This window comes from Camelus dromedarius, chromosome 36, assembly GCF_036321535.1.
Source record: "Camelus dromedarius isolate mCamDro1 chromosome 36, mCamDro1.pat, whole genome shotgun sequence".
NCBI classification, from domain to species: domain Eukaryota; kingdom Metazoa; phylum Chordata; class Mammalia; order Artiodactyla; family Camelidae; genus Camelus; species Camelus dromedarius.
The window spans coordinates 12,974,304-12,996,388 of NC_087471.1; the positions used below are offsets into that span (position 1 = coordinate 12,974,304).

A 22,085-nucleotide genomic window follows, 5' to 3' on the forward strand; every position below is an offset into this window, starting at 1 on the left:
ACACTTCTCTCTGGCTGGCACCAGGGGAACCCGGGCCCATGGTCCCCAGCACAAGCCAGCTTTTCGAGTAACGGGACGTTCGGGAGCCACCTAACTACTCTTTGAAACCTCTCTCTGCCGGGCTTCGGTGAACGTAAAACATCCTTTATTCTGTTTCTCTCCAGGAAGGCAGCTGTTAGGTGTCAGACGCTCACAACACGACAAAGCCCAATACAATCCTGCCTTTTAAAGGGAGGACGCTTAAAGCCAACACGAGGCGACTCTGCAAAGCGTCATCATGACACCCCTCCTCTCTGCACAGGGTTGCTTGTGACGGAGTAAGAGGAGACGTGACCATCTCACATCTGATTCAGAGGACACACTCCGCAGAAAGCCACAGCTCGAGGGAGAGGGCAGCTTCCGACAGAAAACACCATCCTTGGAGCAAGAACTCACCCCCGAGGCCAAAGCTGTTGGGAAGCCAAGCTACAGACTCCATTTTAGAAACTACAGAGAACAAAAGACGTTTTTACTTTGCACTGCACTGAACTTAAGACCATATTTTATGGCTCTTTTTTTTTTTTTTTTTTGCTACAAACATTATTGCACATAATGATACATGTCTGAAACCAGATGGCATATCAGCTGGTTTTCAACAAAGAAACAAGGACAAGAAAATATTTGTGGTGTTTCCAGAAAACTTTCGCAACCTTCACATTTAATGGCAATTACCAGGAGAGAAGAAAGTCTGGAATTACAGCCGAGGCACATCATGACCCCTACGTGACCGATTTATAAACTCCGCTGGGGAAAAGGAACCCCAGGGAGCTGCGCTGCTGCTCTGGGTTCCTGACGCACGTGGTGAAGCACACACATCTGGAGACTGTGTGCACGAGCCCACTGCTTCACCAGCTTCCCATCAGGAGGCTCACAGCTGGAGCCCCTCGAACGCCACCTACCACAGATACACATGCTGCTCGGCTGAAATAAAGCACTAGACCTACAGGACGCCGTGAAACAGGGCACAAGGCAACACGCTGACAAGGTTTCTGAGTTGAGCCGGGGCAGAGACAGGAGCTCCAGCAAACGTGGGAACGGAGACCGAGAAACTCACCAAGGCATCTCCCCGAGCATCCTCACGTCCTTGACAAAAGGGGGAGCCCGTGCTCTCCTCGGGGGCACCTCCACACCCACAGGTCAGAGGATGCAGCCCCTGCACAGCGAAGAGGGAAGTCCTTTTTTTTTTTAATTGAAGTACAGTCAGTTACAATGTGTCAGTCTCTGGTGCACAGCACAGTGTCCCAGTCATGCATATGCACACACATATTCGTCTTCATATTCTTTCTCATTATAGGTGACTACAAGACATTGAATACAGTTCCCTGTGCTACACAGTTCAAAATTGCTGTTTATCTATTTTATAAACAGTAAGGTTCTGATTGCAATTAATGTACAGTTTCCCTTTGAACAATGGAGCAAATGTGTGTGTCAGTCTACACATTGTGGTCAACCAGCCAACTTGTTTCATGAAAATCTACACATTTTATCCAATCAGTTTAATATGCGTATTATTCTGAAAACCAGATGAAACAATATCTAATCCTTGCCACATATGGAAAAGGTTTTCAAAACCCGACATTGATTCTGGTGCTGTCCCCACGGCTTGTGTGGTCATAACTTCAGCAAGTAAGGAAATGGTCCTTCTTAGGTTTGCTGAGAAAACGAACAGTCCGCTTTCACGCACGTGAGAGAAACCAACTCAAACAAACCTCCCTGCTACTAATGTTCTCACCACGAGGTGACTGTATTCGTTTGAATGAAAAACTGACACATTCACAGAAAAAGTAAATCAGTGGTAGGAAGCTGGCAACCTAATGTATGTCTGCCCGCAGCGGACTGCAAGCAATGCTCTGGCAGTGGAAACTGCAGACACAAACTGAAGCCCAGTACACACGGACTGGAGGCTCGTGAGCTGGGAACGAGTGTTCTAGAACACCTAAGCCTGGGAAACAGGCTTGTTCAATACAAACCCAACTCAAGGTCCTCCCTGGACGGGAGAGGCTAGTGACGGCCTGGACCACAGGGAGAAAGTGTGAATGAAATAAGGAGGGGCTGAAAAGAAGTGCGAATTGCCCTGGAAACGGCTCTATCTGCTTCCAACTACAAATGACCTGGGTGGCTCCTGGTGAAACACCAGCAGGTGACCCTCAGGATGCTATGACATCCGTGCGGCCCCACCTACCTCGTCAGATGCAAAGCTGTCGCCTCAGAGCTCTTGCTCCCGGTCCCACCACGGTCCCTTGTCTATGGGATTATCTGTGGGGTTCTTCATTTCTACACAACATCCCTCAAACATTTTGATGGGAAATGCTTCTGTCTGGACTGAAACCTGCTTTCCTGGTGGACTTGCTAAACTCACCGTGCTCTCCTGCGCACAAGGAGGGCCCTGCGTGGTCCTGGCTTCCCAAAGCCACTTTGGGACCCATTCGCCGTCATCACCGGGCATCTCCGATCTCTTGAAGTCTCGGTGTCCCACCCGCTGTCACCCCCTCTTCCCTGCTCGTCCCCAGTGACCGTGGCCATTTCCTCCCTTCCCTTGATGGCTTCACTCCTCTGCATTAATTTCCTGCCATCGCCCTTGGCCGCTGTCCATGGAAACGTTCCCTGAGACGTCTCCACTTTGTGGCTCCCTGACCACTCCCTCCACTCCTGTGACCTTAACTCCACTAAAACCATCCGGCTCAGACGTAACTGAAATCCCTCTGTCGCTTGGAAGTTTGTTCTTTGTAAAGTCCTGGAACGTTCAGAGTCGTGTCTCTGGTCCCAACTCCTGCTCCCTTTGCGTGTTTTCCCACCTCATGTCCCCGAGTCGCTGTCATTCTCGGTGTAACTTCCATTTTCCTGAGTCCTTTTCCCCTGAAGCCCTGATCAGGCTTCATCTGCTTCCCTCTCTGACCCCCCAGCACGTTGGAGCCGGTGGGGCTGGCACGCTGGGGGCGCCGTGGTCCGCTCACCTTTCAGAGTTGGGCTACACTGACACAGTCCTGAAACCACGCTCACCGAAGCCTGCTCGCTCCCCTTGACCTCCCCTTCCTCTGCCGGTGGACGCCCCCACCACGGACTGACTGACGGTTCTGCTATGTGACTCGGAACTCCCTTCCTCCTCCACTTTCCCCCCATCACCACCGTTTCTAAGGGGACGTCTCATCCGACTTCCGGAGGTCCTCATATGGACGACACAGCAAATGCTGGCCTCTGAAGTATTTGGCTTATTTTTGGCTTTAAAATGACAGCTCATCTTACTCCTATGACTTTCATCCCAGCCCCTGAGATGTGCATAGGAGGAGCGGGGGCTTTGGGGAGAAGACGGTGTGTGCGGAGGAGTAGAGTCACTTTGGACAACGGGGTGTTTTCTGGGGCGGGCTTTCCTGGCTGGGCTGTAAAACCAGATGGAACCCCGAGGCCCCCGGCTTCTCGGAGATGAGAGGAGCTCCCAGAAGGGAGGCGAGAGCTTTCAGGGCTCGGGCGTCCCACCCCCGGCCGTGCTCAGAACCGACTGTGGTCCCCGAGCTGGGAGCTCCTTCCAGGAAGCCCGAAGCTGAGGCTGAACAGAGGACGGAGGGAGGGAGAGGCCTGATCAAAAGGACTTACTCCTTTGAACATCACACTTCGTAACCATCGAAGTCAGAAACCTCACTGTCGACAAGCTGGAAAAGCAAGTCAACCAGAAAACACAGTCCGCCCAGCATCCCACCGCCCAGGGAGCCGCGGGGGCACCCTGGTGTGCCTCCTTCAGTTGCAGGATACACATCTTAGTGGATTAAAATCTCTTACTGATTATTTTCATGAAATTAGCATTAAGCCATGTGTGTATCATTTTGTTTCTGGTATTTTTTGGCTTCACACCTGTTGTTACCACTTTGACAGCAGATTCACAGCATCACCTCTGCGCGAACAGTTCACACACGGCCCCACCTCTTCTGAGCTGAGGTCTCTCCCCAGCAGGGACGGCCTCCTCCTGCTCACTTCATAGTCACCAAAGGGCCCCTCACACAAACTCGGGGGAGATACCGGCGGACGCGCGAGGAAACACGGCGTGACCGTGTGCCCTTTCACGGGAGGCAGCTCGTAGCCGAGACGTGCGGGCGGTGTTTCTTATGGACGGTCAAGTACGACTTCAGATGGACAGCGGGCATCTGCAAGTGTCTCCACTGCATTTTAGACACCAAATCGGACTACCGGCCACTAAAACAAGGACTCAACCCTCTTCTGGAAACGCAACGAGAAATGACACTCACCGAGAGACCAGCACAGCAGAGCCCCAACCTCCTCACATCCAAGGCTTCTAGTCTGCGTCAGCGCCAACGTTTATGTGAAAAAACTGCGCGGAAGGGTACATCAAAGTGTTGAAAGTCTGAAACTTCAGGAAGTTCCGTGGTTGGACTTTCCACTACAGGGAGGGGTCGCCTCAAAGAGATTGAACATCAACACCGACCCCGCGAAGTCATCACCACGTGTATTTACCAAGAGGCCACGTCCGTGCTCAGAGTTAGGACCGCAGTCCTGTACGCACTGCTGGGCGCCCGCCTGGGATTTTGCGATAACAGAACCCATTTCCTGTCCTAATACTATGTTGAAAGCCCTTCTCGTTCCGTACGCTGTGCCTTCCCTGCGACTGAATTGCTACTTGACAGGGCTCATAGGACGACGAAAATCATTCGACCAGAAATGGAGCTGCCGCCTGCCATGAGTTCAGAATCAAAAGCAGAAGTGCTCATCTTCCAGACACTCCCCTGGGCAAGAAGGCGTCTGGACTGTGTGGAGTCTCACTGCTGGCTCGGTGGCTCCACACCCCCACATAAAGACACGGGACGCGCGGCTCTGACCGCGAGCGGTCTCGCCAGGAGGGTCCCTTTGAGCTTTGTTGCCTATTCTGCCCCAGACTGCTCCGCTTACCTTCTCTTTGCCGCGTGTGTGTGTGCGTACGTGTGTGCATGCGTGTGTGTTTTGATCTCGCCGGTAGGGCTCACACTAGACTACAACCTCGGAGACTGCTTGTGTCCTAACACCGAACAGGAGCACAGTGAGACCCTGAGCCCTAAGCCCCAGAGGTTAGAGCGTGGACAACGTCCACCTTTCCAGTTACGCCGACCGAGCGCCCACTGGGGCTTGAGTCGCGCCCAACACAAAGGGGACGGGGAAGGCGGATGCAGAGGCCCCCAGCCCCCCTCCCTTGGAAGCCACCTCTGACGGGGTGTTCCCGTGGCAAGCACGCACACCCTGAAACTGCTGTCTGACTGCACTCCGGCCAGCGGACGGCGTGAGGGTGTCCTTGGCAGTGAAAATGTCCCCTGTTCTTCCAAACGTCTCATTTTTCCTGTTTTCAAGTAAGATGTTAATAAAATGAGAACACAGAAGAAATGAGGGAGGAATTGACAGGCTCGCAAATTAAGGAACCTGGAGGTGCTCTGCCAGCGTGCCTCCATCCAGCGAGATTCTTCCTTAAGCCTTCATAGTCATTCAGCTAAAAGACGAATGACGTCTGGGAAGGCGCTGTGAAGTGGGGGCGTCTGGGACGGGGTCGCGGGGAGCAGAGCCATGGTACACCCGGGCCAGGGGTCAGCACAGCAGAGGGGCTGCTCTGAGCTCGGGGGGCTCTCTGTCCACCTGCTCTTGCTTCATCCATGCAGAACTATTTCTGAGCACGGCTGCTGTCAGGCCCTGGTCCTGGAGCTGGGGGACAGCACTGAAGACAGTCAAGGTCTGTCGTCACCCTCGTGTGGAAAAGCACCACAAACCAACAAGCATGTGAATGAGACCCTGTCAGCAACGATTCCAGGCCGGGCCGACATCAGAGAGCGTGGGGGCGTCACTGGGAGGGGCCGGGGAGCTTCTCTAGGCTGTGGGCTCAGGCAGGGCGGCAACATTAGGCTGTGACTGGGAAGACAAGATGGACTTAGCCGGCAGCAGCCGGCAGAACTTTCCAGGGAGTGGACGTTCCACGCGAGGGGACACCCTGTGCCCACTTCATGCCTAGGATGGGGGGGGAGCCACATGGAACCCCCGGGTGCAGCCAGCCTGGCTCCTCTGATGAGGAGGGTGGTCCGCTGCCACCTTCTGGCCTCTCATCTCTGCAGCACAGCGTGCCTCACCTCCCTCTTCTCGGCACACTTCTCTGGCCTCATACGGGGCTCGTCACTGCTTATTTTTTAAGTAGCTGTCAGTCCCGAATTGGACTGAGGAGTCACCTTAGTGGGAGCGAGGTTACGGGACGTGCCCCTCTCAGAGACAGCACTGCAGGGACACTCGGGTACCGAGGGAAGGAGTGGGGAAAGGAGAGGCCAAGGTAGTGAGACGCAGCTATTCTGAGCAGCCTGATTCAGCCTGAAGTCACTTCACCCTTTTCAGACACGAAATCATGACACCTCCGTCTTCTATTTGGGGGCTGGAGGAACTGAAGGTGCTGAGACCAGGGGCATAGACAGCTAAAGACAAGCCTTGCCTGCCCCTGATCGAGGAGGTGAGCATGTGAGCATCCTGCCCTCCCTCTCCTGGTCCAGGGCAAGGGCACGTCCCCGGCACCGGCTTCTCTCCGCTAAACCGTCCTATGTCCAGTTCAGGGACCTGCCCACCGCCTCCCCCTCGGGGTCCCCTCTTTGACGCCTCATTTTGCTTCTTCCACAAGGCAAAGGAAGAAGAAATAAATGGGGCTTGAAAACAGCACATTGCTATTTGCACCCTGTTTGGCCTAATTTCAGAGAGGAGCTCCGTGGGAGAACAGGACTCCGCAAACCATCTTCTCTGTCTGGCTCCTAAGGTGTCCGTCCAGGGTTCAGTCCTGGAGACCCCATGCACACTGTGCCTTCCAGGGACTGCATTTTGGCAAGAATGAGGATCCCTGGGATTTTATTTCCTGGGAACCAGCTGAGTCGTACATTTGTTTTGAATCCTTGGGCATCATTTGCAGAGAGTGGGTGGCCGCAGGTTGACTCGGTGCCCTCTGAACAAGGGATGCTCCACAAATGGCTCACAAGTCAGGTTTACGTCCCCTCCCTCTCTCTCTCTCTGATAACAGCTATGACGTGGGCAGCGTGTTGCTGCTTCTCCCGGCAGTGGAAGACAGTGTCAGCCACCACAGCCCACACACGACCCCACTCGTGCGTCCTCTCGTGTGGGATCTACGTGCATCTCGGGCCCACAGCACCTGGAACTCACTGAACGGCTCATGTTCAAGCATTAACTCACACCTGAGGGGCAGCGGCGGAGCCAAAGGCACCGAGGGTCGCAGAAACGGGAGTGGACGCATCCCCAACCCTGACCCGCCCCAGGGCAGGTGCACAGACGCAGCTGGAGGCTGGTGGGGGGGACGGCGGCAAGACTGCTGGGAGGGTTTCTGCCGGAGAACACAGGGGCTCGGCTGGACCTTGCTGGAGGACAGAATTCAGGACGTTTCTGTCTTTTCATTTTAGTCTTTGATTTGTTTCCTTCTCAATCAGGACTGAACGATTCAAGAGAAAAAAATGCGAAGAGGCTTGCCTTTGGACAATGATACTTTTTCAGGATTCTGACAAATCAAACACCATTTTCAGGTTAACTTATTGCAAGAGTAAATACTTACATTCCTATTTATTTGCCCCTCCTAATTATTCCCCATTTGTTTGCAAATGATTTAGATGAACGCAGTGCCATAAAGTCACCCAAACAGAAGCCTCTCCTTTTATGAAAAGGAGTCAAACCCTGGGTTGATGAGAAAAGATTCGGGTGAATCCCAGTTTTTCCACTGCCCAATGTAAGACACAAAACTTCATTTTTCCCAATGTGTGAAAATAAACAGATGTGCGTAAGGACGTCATCAGCAACTTCAGTGCCCTTCCACATCATTTGCAGATGTCACTCAACAGCATTCCTACCAATGGAGCCAACTTTTAAAACAATGAGCAAATCTTTTCAGAAGAGACGGTGGTAACAGGAGGGGTGGAGGACCTCACTCCAAACCACGACTCTGGTTACCGCAAGAGGGCGGCTTGGAGACGGGGAATGAGAGGATTCTTTTCTTTCATCACTTCTGTACTGTTTGAATTGTCACATCAAGCACGCATGTGCTTTGTAATTAAAACAAAACCCAAATAAGTATTAACACTGAAGAAAATTTTAAATGCACATATATTTTGAAATGCACATCTCATATTATTTCCTACGGAGTAACTGGCAGGGAATTACACAATAAGAAAATCATTAAGTGACGCTCTAAGGATACATTTAAACACAGGAAGACTTGAAACAAGAAGGCCGTAGCAAAACCCGGGACCAGCAAGGGTCACGTCGAAGCTACCAGGTTTCCCTGCGTTTCCTCGAGAAGGGAACGTAAGCACTGAAGTCCACTTGCCCTGGCCTGGACTTTGCACTGGAAGTCTGACTAGTAAGCAAACACGACGTCACTCTTCGACCCTGTGCTTGAGCCACGCTCCCTCTCAGCAACCACAGAAGTGCTTCGTCTGCCTTTTGCAGACGTCCCCCACCCCCAACACGGATGTCGTCGCCTGAAGCAGAGCTCAGGGCTGGGGAGCTCCCAGGAGGGGTTGTCAGTGCCTGTGAACAGCGCCTCCTGTTTGCTCTCCCGTGACTCAGACTCCACTCAGGGGCCAGGTACGCCTCACTCAGAGCGCGGCCAGGGGACACCCCCGCTCTGCCCCAGGAGGGCAGGTCCCTCATTCCATCAAAAGCACTGCAAATGCACATTCAAGAAGCACAGACAAAAGCAGTCAGCAGAGCAATGAATTCTAGGGGTTGGAGCCACAAGCGTATAAACCTCGTTTAAGGCTGCCTTTTGTGACCTTATTTCACCTGCCTGGCACCTCGAGGTGGGGCTGGGGTTCGGGTATGAAACATTCGCTGCTGTAACCTGCCGGCCTGGAAGAGGAGCCTCCCTGGGCTGATACAGGGTGAAGCGCCGGGCAGTGAAAGAGAGATTTTTGAAACTGTGGCCCAGGATTGCCCAGAAGTTTATTTCTTATAAAACTGTCTGCCCATCTGCCTTAAGGCATTTGTCTGGCTCATCCGTTATTTGATTTGTCTAATATTGTTTATGAAATTGCCTAGTAAACAATACGGCAATGTCTGGGTGTAAGACTCTATCCTAATGTCTACGATCCAGCAGATGAGCTGAGGGCAGGCTGAGGAAAGCAGGCTGCTCCAACCAGGGACGCAGAGCAAACTCCTGTCCGAGAGCCACCCTTCCTGCCCCAGATCAAAACCTGCAGACACCACGGGGGATGCAAGGGGCACCCCAGGTCCCGGCGGGTTCATTCTCTAGGAAACGTGACCTCGCAGAGAACATCCGCCTTTTATGTGACTGACCCCATCGGGGCAGGAATTCAAGGTCTGCTCTGCAACCATGGAACCTTGTGAGTTCCCTGATCTCGGCCTCCCTGGCACTGTCACGCTCCATTCACAACCACTCTCCCCGCCTGGGGCCACGGGAAACAGCACACACACAGTCATCATCCTAACGAGACAACGGAAGCCAAGTGCGAAGGCGGCGCCCGCGGAAGAGCCCCAGAGCCAGGCGGGCTGGGCTGTGAGGGACGCTCTTCTCTGTGACCAGACCAGCCGCCCCAGCCGGGTTCCCCGCCACCCCAGCGTCTGCACAGCAGGTCTCCCCCCTCAGCTGTCAGGCTCCCGTGCTTGTCTACATCAGATTTCCTCACTGATTCTCACATTTAAATCATTTGGAAATGCTTAGCAGGGAGGTGGAAGTGGGTCCCTTTCCCAGCCTCTGGGGGTGGCTGCAGCCTCGACGTCCGCTGGGGGCCACGCCGGGCACAGACATTGTCACAGCTGAAACCAACCATAGTGTTTACAGAAAGCAGATTTAACCAAACTGCCAAACTTCTCATTTACCTTCTTATCTTGGGGTCTCTGTTATGATTTTGAAGGACCCCACCTGGTGGCAAGGTCACACCAGCCCGTGACAACTTGCCACATAGTTGAGTCCAGGCAACCGTCCTTCCTGACCAGAGAGGCAGTCTAGTGCCGGAGCGGAGAGAACTGTAAAGCCACGCACAAGTACTCACAGTTTGGGTCTGGCGAGCACGGGCGGGGGCTCCTTCGCGGGTGACGGCAGCCCGGCTGGGGCTGGTGGAGACACGCTGCCATCAGCCTTGCCGTTGATCAGGCCGTTCACTCCGTGGCCAGGGTGGACGCCGCGGGCTTCCCTGTCGGGGGAGCTGGGCTGAAGGGCTGCTGTGCTGAGTCCTATCTCAGGGCTGTTCACCTGCTGGAGCTCAGCTGGTTTCTTTGAGGCCAACTCGAAGGGACCCGTCTCCCAGACGGGAGGCGGGGGTGGGAGGTGCTGGAAGTGGTCACTGCCGGCCTCTCCCGCAGAGTCGTAGCCGCAGTTTTCCATGTTGGCTGAGGAAGGGGAGAGAAGGGAGAGACTGAGATGCTGCCAGCCCAGCAGCTCCTGTCCCTCCGTCCGGGTCAACCTGGGAACCCTGGGCCCTGCCCAAAGCTGGCCGAGGGCCTGGCTCTCCCAGACTTGTCACCACCACTGATTCATTCCTCCCGTGGCCCCAGGAGGGAGACCAGCTGCCAATTCATTAACAAGGTCAAACAGGAGCTGAAGATAGAACTTAGTTGAAAAAGACAAAGAGAACACCAACAGCATTAACTAAGGCTGCTTCACCCACGCCCATTTCAGCCCCGCATCCAACTGAGCTCCCTGCCTGCTTCACGGAGGCGCACGCAGGCTGAGGAGGGTCTACGTGCCGGGCAGTGGGCACCCCCTCCCTCCCTCCCTCATCGTGAAGCTAAGTGACACTCTGAGGGAAACGTCTCAGGATCATACGGATGATCCCCCCCTTCAGATAATGGCCACAGCGTCACTCAGCACAGAAGGCACGTCTGTGCGTCACCCTCAACAGACTGAAGCAGTCTGAGACGAGAGAGTGTGTCCTCCCTGGACTGCTCACCCTGTCCAGTGCCCAGCAGAGTCCTGGGATGCACTGAGCGTGCTCATCCAGGTAAACTGAGCTCAAAAACAGCTCTTGATGACGCTAGAGCAGATTCATGCCAGGTGAAGATGGGAAGCACCACGTGCCAGCCGTCGTCACCCAGACTCCAGGCCCAGAGCTGTGGACGCAGGACTGAGGCATCGCTCTCTTGCTGTGCCATTTGGTGGGACCGTCTGCAGCTCAGAACCAAAGCACTGGGCCCCTCCCTCTTCCAGGGGTCCAGTCACGACCCCCAGCCTCCTCTCAATGCTCAAGTCCTCGTTCGTATCCGGTGGTTCCCCGTTAAGGTGAACTTCACAGTTCTTTTCTTAATGAAGATGGAAAAGGATTTACAGTTCCCTGCAACAGCCCGAAACGGGCCTCGCTTGTCTCTCTGCTGCCCCCTGGCTGCAAGGTCTGATCTCGCCCTCCTAGAGAAATCCGGGCGCAACTCGGGCTCCTCCACGCCCGCCTCATTCACGTTCACGGAGGAGCCGCCGACCCCCCGCCCCAACCACAGGCTACAGGCCAGGCTTGGCCAAAGAGGTGTTTTAAAAACCATTGTAAGATAAACAACAGAGACACAGCCATGAAGACAAAGTGAATCAAGTTAACAGCAGAGAAGAGTCGCTGAAGGTAGCAGAAACCGGGGGGAAGAGCTGCTTCACATCGCTTTCTGAGCGGTAAGCTTCTCTGTCTAAACACGTCCAGTTTTGAACGTCGGCTTTCACCATGTAACACATTTAGTTTTTCAGGGGTCCACCCTCAACCAAGTCTGATTTCTAAGACCATCACAGCTTCCCTGAATCACACAGCTTCTCCCAAGGGTTAAACAATGCCTGAGTGTCCCAGGGTCTCCAGACCTCCGGTCGGCCCTGCTGAGGACGGCTGCTGCCCCGCCACTGACAGGAGCGCGATTCTGGGGCAGAGTGAGGACCGGGGGCGCCAGCTCCACTGCTCCCGAGCCCAGGACGCACGCCTGAAACCCGGCCCCACGTGCCCTGCTGCTGCGTCATCGTCACCTTTGTGTCCTCATCTTCACCCCCCCCATCCAGCCTTGTGAAGAGACCCTGATGGTTAGGGCGAGTCCCGGACCCGTGAGCATTCCTGGAGGTGTTGTCCCCCCGAGTCAGCCCTCCCCCACCACGCACCTGAGGTGACCACCAGCTGGGCAGTGCTGGTGACTGACCCGTAGTCATTGCTGGCCGAGCACGTGAAGATGCCCGCGTCTTCGGGGAAGGTCTCTGCGATGACCAGGGTGCAGATCTCCTCTGGAAGGGAAGCGGGGGACAACTCGTCAGAGTCACTCAGAAGAAGCGGGCCCTCTGCCTCTCTGAACAAGCAAACAGGTAACAACGATCACAGGGCCACTTTGGGACATCTTCACAGTAGAATCTCTTCACACCTAACTCAGCAGTTCAGCCTAGCGGCAAATGCTTAGCGGTAAACGCTTTGCAGTCAGACTCGTTCCCTGTGAGGGCGGACACGCTCAGCCTCGACCGCCCTCAGTGTCCTCGTCTGCAAGGTGGGGACGACATGCACCTCGTGGGGGTGTCTGTGAAGACGCTACGGGATGTCTGCAGAGGGTGCACCTCTGCACGCAGCGCGCGGGAGATGCCAGCCCGTCCCGCTCCCGCCCACTTTAGCTGTCGGTAATGGAAGGTCTTTCAATGAAAATGACGCTGAAAAGCAACTTGCAGGGAAAATCAAGCGTCTCTGAAAAGCCGACAGTGGGAGAAAGGAGCATGACATGTAAATATTTGGCTGCAGACAATGATCTGGAAGCCACTGTCACACAGGGCGGCAGTGCTCAGCAGTACAGGAAGGCCGGACTCCGGGATCAGCTTCCAGGGCTTGGAGGAGGATCCCGCCACACGGTGCCTTTGAGACTCTGGTCAGCCTCCCTGAAGGTCAACGCTCCCGCCTGTAACGTGGAGCCCATTACAGAACCTTATAGGGTTTGTATGAACCAGGACTCGTAAGTCAGCCATCACGGGGTTATGGTGAGGCGTGGCGATGGCAACCGTGACAACAGCTCCACGAGCCCTCATGGGGCTCCGGGTACCGTGACCAGCACTGAAGATGGATTAACCTAGATTTAACCCCCACGTCAGCCTCGCGAGTAACGTTTATCATGAGTAACTCATTTTACAGACAGAAAGCGGACGCACAGTACGTCTAAGTGATGTATCCAAGGTCACACGGCTAGTAAGTGTAAAACGAGAACTCAAACCATGTCGGCCCCAGACTCCACCCTCCTCACAACCACCTGTTCCTGGGCTGTGACACACGTCGTGCAGAGGACGCCGCCTGGAACCTGGTAGACACTCTGTCAACGGTGACCGACGGCTCCTCCAGGAAGAGGAGACCCGTCTCAAGTGTGACGGCTGCTTCTGTTTAAGTCATTCATTGATCACGTCTGGATGTGTTTCTTATTTTGGGAGCATATTAACTATTTTTAAACTGAATGACTGAATGATCTTGTACCAGGAAAGTAAAGATGATTGTGTTGGTAAATGTGAAGAAAAGCCACGTATTTCCGATTTCCACAGAGGCTCTGTGGGCTGTTCACACGAGCGTGGGCCATGCAGGACTCCATGCTGGGGCTGTTCTGTAGCTCCTGCCTCCTCCACTTCCAGGGGGCACGATCCACGGTTTAAAAACACTGCCCTGGAGGACTCACCACACTTCCTGACTCAAAAAGCATCAATGAACCTGCTAGAGGTGCCTGGCACATTAAGAGAAGGGTTTTCAGGAAAAGGCTTGGGAGACGCTTAAAAGTCCACAATTGTCACTGATGAAAAGGTTCACTGAGCAGAAGGAAAACAGGAGCAGCAGCATGAGGAGGGGCCTGTGGGGCACACAGTCCCCAGCTCCCCACTGAGGAGGAGGATGGAGAGGGCCCGGATGAGTCAAGTGGAGCTTCACGTAAGACGGAGCATTCGGCGAGTGAGACGTCCCGGGAAGGGAACAGAGACTGGGAATTTGTGAATGGAATACACGCAGTTATGGAATGAATTAAGAGTCCTGAAATAAAACCCACCGCGTTAGTGCTGTCAGAGACGCTGGACGGACTGGCCCAAATCCCGAGCTTCTTTAGGGTCCAAAGTGCGCCTCTCAAGGCCAAGGCTACTTAATGTGGAAGCCAGAATGCCGAAGGTCATGCCCTGCCCCTCACCCTCCCCACAAACTCTTGCTTCCTCGAGCACAAGGTCTCTCAGCTGTTCTGCACTGCTTCCCAGCCAGGACACAGGGAACCCTACGAGCAGCGAGGTAACGGCAGACTTGGGATGTGAGACAAGGAGCTGCCTGGGTCTGACACCGTAATCCTCTCACCACCCAGGACACTCCCTGGAAACTCACCCGCACGAGCAGGCGGGCTGTGTGTCCTCTAAGACATGAGATGCTCAGGAAGGACGTACGCCCCGTTGAGAGGACCGTGTAACGTGGACGTGCTGAGATGAGGAGAAATGAATGGCCCACCTGCAGGTCCGGGGCAAGGACCCCGGTACCGGCCGTCCTCTGGTGCGGCCCTCGTAGTGGGTGCTGCTGAGACCGAGGGCTCTGGGCCCCCAGCAGACACGCCTCACCCCCGCTCTGTCCCCCAGGGCTGGCGCTCCCAGGACGGTCGTCCCTCAGCCTGGGAAGATGGGGTTTCTGGAGGCACAGAGAAATGCCGTCGTTCTCAATCCCTGAGAAGGCCTCCCCCATAAACATTCTGTTTCCAGTCAGTATAATCCTGTGCCCTGAAAGCTACATTTTAAATCAGGGTAACATCTCGTCCAGCAGGGATGGCAGCAAGCGGCTTGGGGGTGGTCTTGCCAGCTCTCAAGAGTGCCTTCTGATGTCACCTACAGTCTTGTGATTAAAAAAAAAGTTATACCATTTTAAGAAAACCTGAGCTTGTTCCTATAGGTGCGCCTTCTGAGGATGAGATTTTATGTCCTCCCCCCGCAGCCCTGGGCGCCCTCCTGCTCAGCCCCACATCTCCACCTCATGTCACCTTCCAGGAACCCTTTCGGCTACATCTGGTCAGACCCACCACCAGCTGTGGTGTCAGGACTGTGGACACCCTTGCGGCAGCGTCACAACGTAACAACTGACGAGATGCGCTCCGTGTGTGTCCGGTTCCGACACTGTGCGGACCCCGGCGGGTGCAGAAGGACGTTCTGTCCGGGCGGAGCGCTCAGCATCCCCCTCGGCAGGTGCCCCGTGAGCCCTTCTGAATAAATGTATGGATACGACTTCGGTTGAGGGGATAAAAAGGGAACACTGGCTTTCTGAAAAGACCGCATGTTTCCAATGTGATTGAGCAAAATCCATTTTCTACCAACTTTCAGGAACACTTCTGTCCCATCATTGGGGCATATTCCTACCCAGAGGCGAGGACCGACTAAACATACAGTTTACATACAAAACAGGAAAACAAGGAATAAAAAACCCCCCGCGTGTGCTTCCGGGCTCTTCTAGGCTGACACGTCTCCGTGACTGGACACAATTTTAGCCCCAAGCCCCCCAGTCTGTTCAGCTTTGCTCCTCTGGGGCACTTCACCCAAAAGCGACAGTGGGCTCAGGTTGCATCGAGAGGGGGCCCCTCCGTTTGTCTGCTTCTGACATCACGCAGATGAAGCAGCCATGCAGAAACGGGACGAGCCCACTGTGGGACTGAACTTCGTCTGGGAGTGTCTCATTTGAACAAAGCCCTTTGAGACATCTGTAAAATACATTCTGGGGAGGACGGGAATCAGGAAATGACTGCCTGCATCAAATAAAGGGAGTCAGAGGCTAAGTTACTTGAATTAAAAACTGTCCATTTTAAAAAACGGAAAAATTTAAAGTTACTAATAGCGCTAATTATGATCCATTTTAATCCAATTTTCCTAAGTGGACAGTTGTCATTGAAGGGCATTTAATAAATTACTAAGTCAGAAACTATTTTTTGCTGACAATAAATTCTCTTTTATGCAGTTACCTAAAAAAAACTAATCACATAACTGTCTGTCAGAGGTTAATCCTGAACTTCATTCAAGTTTTTGGACACACTTAACTCTTGGTTAAGTACAAACAAAACCATTTTGTTTGCAGAAACATAAAACGATGAAACAGCAAAGGGTAATATTACTAGGTCCTCTGGGACGTTTTCATAAATGTCTTCCTTTACAGCTTTTTTCCCCCACTTCTGGGGTCCAGCCTAGCTAAAAAAAATCCAGCTTTTACCTTCCAAACCACATGGTTTGGCTAACATGACGAATAAAAAAGGCCTCTGGGCTGAAATCAGCAAGATGAGACTCAGTGTGGGGAACTGAAATGCTTGTATAAATTTTTATAAGGGATTTAAAAAATGGCAAAGTGTATCATACACAGAGAAGGATATTTACAATGCAATTTATGGAGTGACAACGAAGCAAACCCGTGTCCCCAGCAATCAGTCTAAGAAATAAAATGTTGCTGACACTTCAGAAACGCCCCCTCTGCCCTCCCCAGCGAGTCTTCCCTCCCTCAGAGGCAATCCACACTCTGAATTTCTTTATATGTTACCAAATACGTGTGGACCCCTCAAAGACGTTCTTTAGTTTTAAAAGTTGACTAACAAGCACACGTCTTGTGTAAAGAAAAGGCAGCCCTGGCACCACTAGAGAGAAGTTCAGCTCCCCGTGTGTTTGCAGTGGCCCTTCGGGGCCCAGGCGCCGGCCCACAAAGCCTCCTGGGAACCCGAGCCCCTGGGTGGGAACCTGGGCGGGCGAAGCTGGGCCGGAAGCGGACGCTGCAGGGACGGCTGGTGGCCGGGGTGTCTCCACACCTTCTGGTTTTGAGTTCACCGTGGCCAACTTCCAGATCTCAGCACCGGATCAAACCAAGAGTGCTTCTGTGGGCAGCGAAACGCGTGTTCCGGACGGACTCCGGGGCGGGGCACGGAGGGGAGGGGGGCCGGGCCAGGCAGAGGTGCCCCGTGGGGTCAGGCTTCCCAGCCGCCGTCTGCCCGCAGGACAGGAGGTGGGGCGGGGGCTGCTAGGCCCCAGCGGTGAAAGCCTCTCCCGTCCCCCGGGTCACACGGGCGGGCGGGGCCTCCAGCCCGGGCACCATGGTACCCACCCCGTGATGCCCCTGCCTCTCCCTGCGTCCGAGCTCTTCCTCCTGTTCCCACGTCTCGCCCTGGCCAGGTGAGCTGTCTCCTGCAGGGGAGCACATCCTACAGAAAGGTCACGGAGGGGAGTCTCTGTGACCTTCGAGTCTGAAACACCTTGATCGCTTTTTCACGTCGAAGGGGAGGCTTGGCTGGTTGTAGAGTTCTAAGCTGGAGGGCGTTTTACGCCAGAACTATGAGGACTTGGCTCCGTCCCGGTGTCCAGCGCGCCTGCTGAGCAGCCCCAGGCGGCTCTGACCTCGCCTGTCTGTATGTGACCGGGCGTCTCCTCCTGGACACGGGGAGAAGTGTCTCCCTGTCTCGGATGCTCAGAATTTCACAGCGACGCTCGGTGCTGCGGGCTTGTTTTCACACCCTGCGCACTCCACAGGCCCCTCAGTCTGGGGAATTGGTGCGAGCACTTCATGGACCGTCTTTCCCCGTTGCCCTCTTCCCCTGGAATCCCTCTTACACACATGAGGCCCACCTGGGCGGGCTGTCCACTGCCTGATGTTCTGACCTCATCTCTCTCATGTCCCTTCTCTTTGTCCTTCTGACTGACTTTGTGGGTTATTTCCTCACCTTTTATTTCTGCCACCAACCCTTTCATTCCAGGAACTCCTTGTTCTCCGAATGCTCCTCCCCCCACCTCCTCGTACTTTTCATTCTCACTTCTCGGTGCACTGATTTTCTTCTCTGGCTGATGGAAGCGTGGCCTTGTTTTCACACCTCCTTCCTTGTGCAGGTCTCTCCCCTCCAAGCGGCCTTCGGGGGCATCTCTTGTGTTCTGTCTCACCCCCGGGGGGAGGCTCTTTCCCATGGCTCCAGCCTCTCCGTGTCTGACTGGTGCTGCGGGCTCTGGGCAGCAGAGAGCCCCGGTCACCTGCGCCTTCCCGCCGGGGTCATCTCGGGGCCTCCATGTTGGAGAAACTGCTGCTTCGTCAAGGATGGACTCTTTCTTTTCTCTTGGGACGTTCACGCTGCCCAGAAAGGAGCCCCTCAGTGCCCGCCAGGCCAGCCCTCTCGGGGGTCTGTGCAGGATGGGGTGGGGCGGGGCACTCAGCTCTTGGATTCCAAGAGTTGCCCACTTTCATTTTGGGTGCACATCAGATGTGTCCCCAGCCGTCCCTTCTCCCCAGAGACCACACCTGACTTTCTCGGTTCATGAGACCTTAAGTGTCTCAGGAATTTTTCACTGTGTTCCTAAGCCCCAAGCTAGACTGAACAGCCTCATTTGTTCAGCAGTTATCTCCAAGAACTTAATAATATTGAGATCCTAACAAGTTAGTTATGCTTAAAAAATACGTACACATTGAAGGAAAAATACCAACATTTGATTCTTAAATCACCCCGATGACTCGCTCAGGGCCGTGAGCATCGCTGGGCACCGCACACCCTTCCCGGGACCAGCCTGGACACTGCCTCCCTCCTCTCAGGTTCCACACTGATGCTCGCATGACACGTGCTTTTTATCACACACACCAAAAGCTCAGGTTTGCAAAGATACCCACTTCCCGCTGAGGCCACAGAGCGATCTAACACGGGGACTCGAGCTGCCTCAGGCCACAGTAGTATCTATCAGATGTCAAGTCTCCTCGTGTTTGTCAAAAGTTTCTGACACCGCTGGCCCCTTCGCCGGCCAGGTGCCTGGCCATACAGTTTGGGAGCCGCAGGGTTTAGGCGGCCCACTGTCGTCTAACCCACCATCCTGACCTGGAATCGCACTCAAACACCCTCACCGTGGCCGTCTGACGAATCAGCACCTGAGTATATTTAACAAAACGTCATTTGCTTCACTTCATGACTCATGGAATCAAACCAGAGTCCAGTGTCCAAGGTCCAGGAGGCCCTGGTCAGCAGAGGTGCAACCTGAAAGTCAGAGGCACCGTTTTTACACGGATGGTTCCCTAGCCAGTAAGACGCGTGTCTGCCTTTTTAATTTCGCATGCCATTCGGCAGGGCCATGGAAGTAACTCGATACGGTTTGTGGCTGTTCCCAGACAGCTGAGTCCGGCCTGAGGTCTCCCAGCTGTGCCCCCACCCCGCCTGTCTCTGAAGGACCCAGTCAGGCTGAGGTCAGAACGTCAAAGAAGGAGGCCCGAGCAGGCCACTCGACAGACGGATGTTGGCCATGAGTCAGCGGACCAGCGGCGTATTCACAGAAGAGTCTGAGAAGACGTGAGACGCGAGCTGACTTCTGTCTAGACGGCGGAGGGGGCGTGAACACGTGAGACAGACGCAGCTCAGGGCACAGGAAAACGTGGCACAGTCGCACAGATGCCCGGGAGGGAACCTGCTACTTCCTCCTTTTGCAGAATATCTAATCCCAGTGGGGCCGTGTCTCGGCACCAGGGAATTTCCATTTGATTTTCAGAGCTTTAGAACATCTCACATGTGAACAAGAAAAAAGGACACAGAGTGAAGAGAAGAAAAAAATAGATAAAAAGAATGACGGGCAGAGAGGGAGGGTAGCCAGAGGAAGGGGACAGAGGGCGGTAAAATCCGAATGCTCGAATGCGTTTCCGAATTTCAAAGGCTACGTGTGTTTCAGCATTTGGAGAACGTCACCGACCAAGTCCTGTGACATTTATTTCCTGCCTTAGACAGACCGCAGCTCTGTTTTTCTCTTTTCCACGTACCAGCGGCTAAAGCAGCCCCGAGGGAAGGCCCTATGTGCACTTCATAAGGCTGAGCAGATTGGAGGTCCACTGACGGGATGCAGTAGTCACTCAGGTCATTTAAGGAGCGGAAATGGTTCACGGCACGTTTTATTTTCCCCCGACAACACCAACGGGCAACTTCAAGGTCAGTGTTAGAAAACATTCGTCCACTAGTAAAGGAATCGTACTCACACCTGGCTTTGCCACGAGCGTGTTTACCGGCAAACGTGCTCTGGCGTTTGCTTGTGCTGGAGTCACACTCATCACACCCACAGGAGAGGAGCTGTCACCTGAACGGTCGTCCGTGTGTGGATTTACTCAGCGCTACACGGCGCCAAGTGCAGACTCCCTGAAACAGAGAGTCTGAACGCGCCTCCCGGAAAGAAAGGAGCCTTTCCAGCCGTTTGTGGAGAGTACCAGAGGTCGGGCAAAACTAGCTGTGTTTTGCTTTTAACAGCCCCTGACCATATATGCATTTTCCCTCGTATTGACAGGTTTGCTGGAAACGTCGCTGCACCAAGACATCTTGTGGCTGGAATGGAGGGTCTGTTTTCTTAAACGCCTTCAGCTCTAACTGAAGGGAAAAGAAAAACAAGAAAACCCGGCGAGCGTGGCCAGGGTGGACTGGTTTATACATCGCTAGGATGCGCAGTTTAAAGGACGGCCTTCCATCTCTTACTCGTTTCTTCATGATTTTGTCATATTATTGCCCCAAAGGCATTTAAGAACGTTCCAGAGGTCAGATGACCCCAGGAAGCTGCCGAGGACTGGTTTCATTAAATAATTCCTGATCAAAGCCGTATTCTAGAAGCAAAACAGCAAACATGGCCGAGACCAGAGAACATGTGGTGTGTGTGGGGGGTGGGTTTCTAGCCTCCCTCCTCACCACAATCTATTCCTTCGTGGTTGGCACACTGACTGTTTTCAGTTTTCAACACATACAGTCAAAAACTAACCGCTGCAGTTTCTAACGTGCTTTGACTTCTCAGATGATGGTTGGTTTATGATCTTCCAACACAGGTCATGGGGGAGACATTTAATGAACCGTCATCACCTACGTAGGTGGCGACAGCGGATGAAACACGACGCAGAAGGAGCTGCACAAATTCAAACAGAATTCAACACGTAGCGTCAAAAGCAGTCAGTCCCTTCCACGAGGGACGATGCTCTGAGAGTCTGTGGCCCAAGATTTCAGTTTCATTTGTACACAAAGCATCAAGAGATAACCTGCTCCATACATCTGTTCACATAAACTTTCTTGTAGATCAAAGAGATACTTGGTTCCTACTTTTCTTCCTATCTGTCTGTCTATCTATCTGTTGAGTCTATTTAACACACTAGGTGTCAAAGACGCACCCTAACTCCCTGTTGGGCATCCACGTTAGCTCAGGCAGTAGACTGAGCCTCAGAAGGGCCAGGTATCAGGACCCAGCTCAGTGCACTTCCACACAGACATGCCACAGACAGACTGTGCAGGTGTGCATTTCCACGCGTGGGAAGCAGGCGCTGTATCTGATGCGCTGCCGGGTAGGTGGGGCACGGTGCTCCCGCTGTAACTGGCCGCAGGAAGGCGGTGGATCAGTTCCAGCGTCCCCGAGGGACGCTCAGCATCCCTTCACCCTTGGGTCCTAACAGGGTCGCCCTGCTGCCCAGGACCTGGTGCTCAGAATCGAGAGGTCCAGGCCTGACCACAGTCCTCGGACCTGCAGGAGCCCCTGGGGAGACTTCCAGCTCCCCAAGATGGACCGGAGCTCGGTTCCGGCCCCTGAGAGCCTGCGGCCGGGTCTGCCCGACTGGACCGGAGCTCAGTCCCGGCCCCTGAGAGCCTGCAGCTGGGTCTGCCCGACTGGACCGGAGGCACACGCTCTCCACCCTTTGGCAAGAAGTGAAACCGGTGACTCTGCTGATGGGAAAACACCGAGAAAGTCATCTTTGAGGAGGCGGTACTGTGAAATACCTAGACAAAAAGTCGTTTCTTTTAGAAACATCGTTTTAGTCCATGAAGCGCCATAAATACACAAGAAGTCTGAGGCGGGGGTGGGGCAGGGGGAGGCAGCGGGACCTGTGTTTCTGGACAGCATGGCTCTGATGAGGCCGGGGCCACATCTGGAGAGAGCCGAGGGCAAGATGCCTTTCTTCCTGCTGGTCGCAAAGTAGAAGTTTACAGCTGAGGGCACATAAATGGGACACGCCTGGTGGTCCTCTCTGCTGACATCTTCCGGCTGCTGTCCTGGGAGACGCATTTCCAGGCTGGTGTCTCATTGTGGGTGGGTCTTGAAAGATGCAGCCGACAGCTCTGTTCTGCTGTTATTTCAGCAGAATGTTTTTTCA

At 54.0% G+C, this 22,085-nt stretch overlaps 1 protein-coding gene across 3 annotated transcripts in view; it reads right to left on the minus strand.

The window, feature by feature from the left end:
• PALLD (palladin, cytoskeletal associated protein) overlaps positions 1 to 22,085 on the minus strand; it is a 283,857-nt gene that overhangs the window by 130,020 nt on the left and 131,752 nt on the right. For all 3 annotated transcript variants that reach the window (XM_064482513.1, XM_064482514.1, XM_064482515.1), the window contains exons 9-10: positions 12,122 to 12,241; positions 10,053 to 10,389 (exon numbers count right to left, since the gene is read on the minus strand). In XM_064482513.1, the coding sequence (XP_064338583.1) occupies positions 10,053 to 10,389; positions 12,122 to 12,241 (457 nt within the window). The remainder of the gene's footprint in view (positions 1 to 10,052; positions 10,390 to 12,121; positions 12,242 to 22,085) is intronic.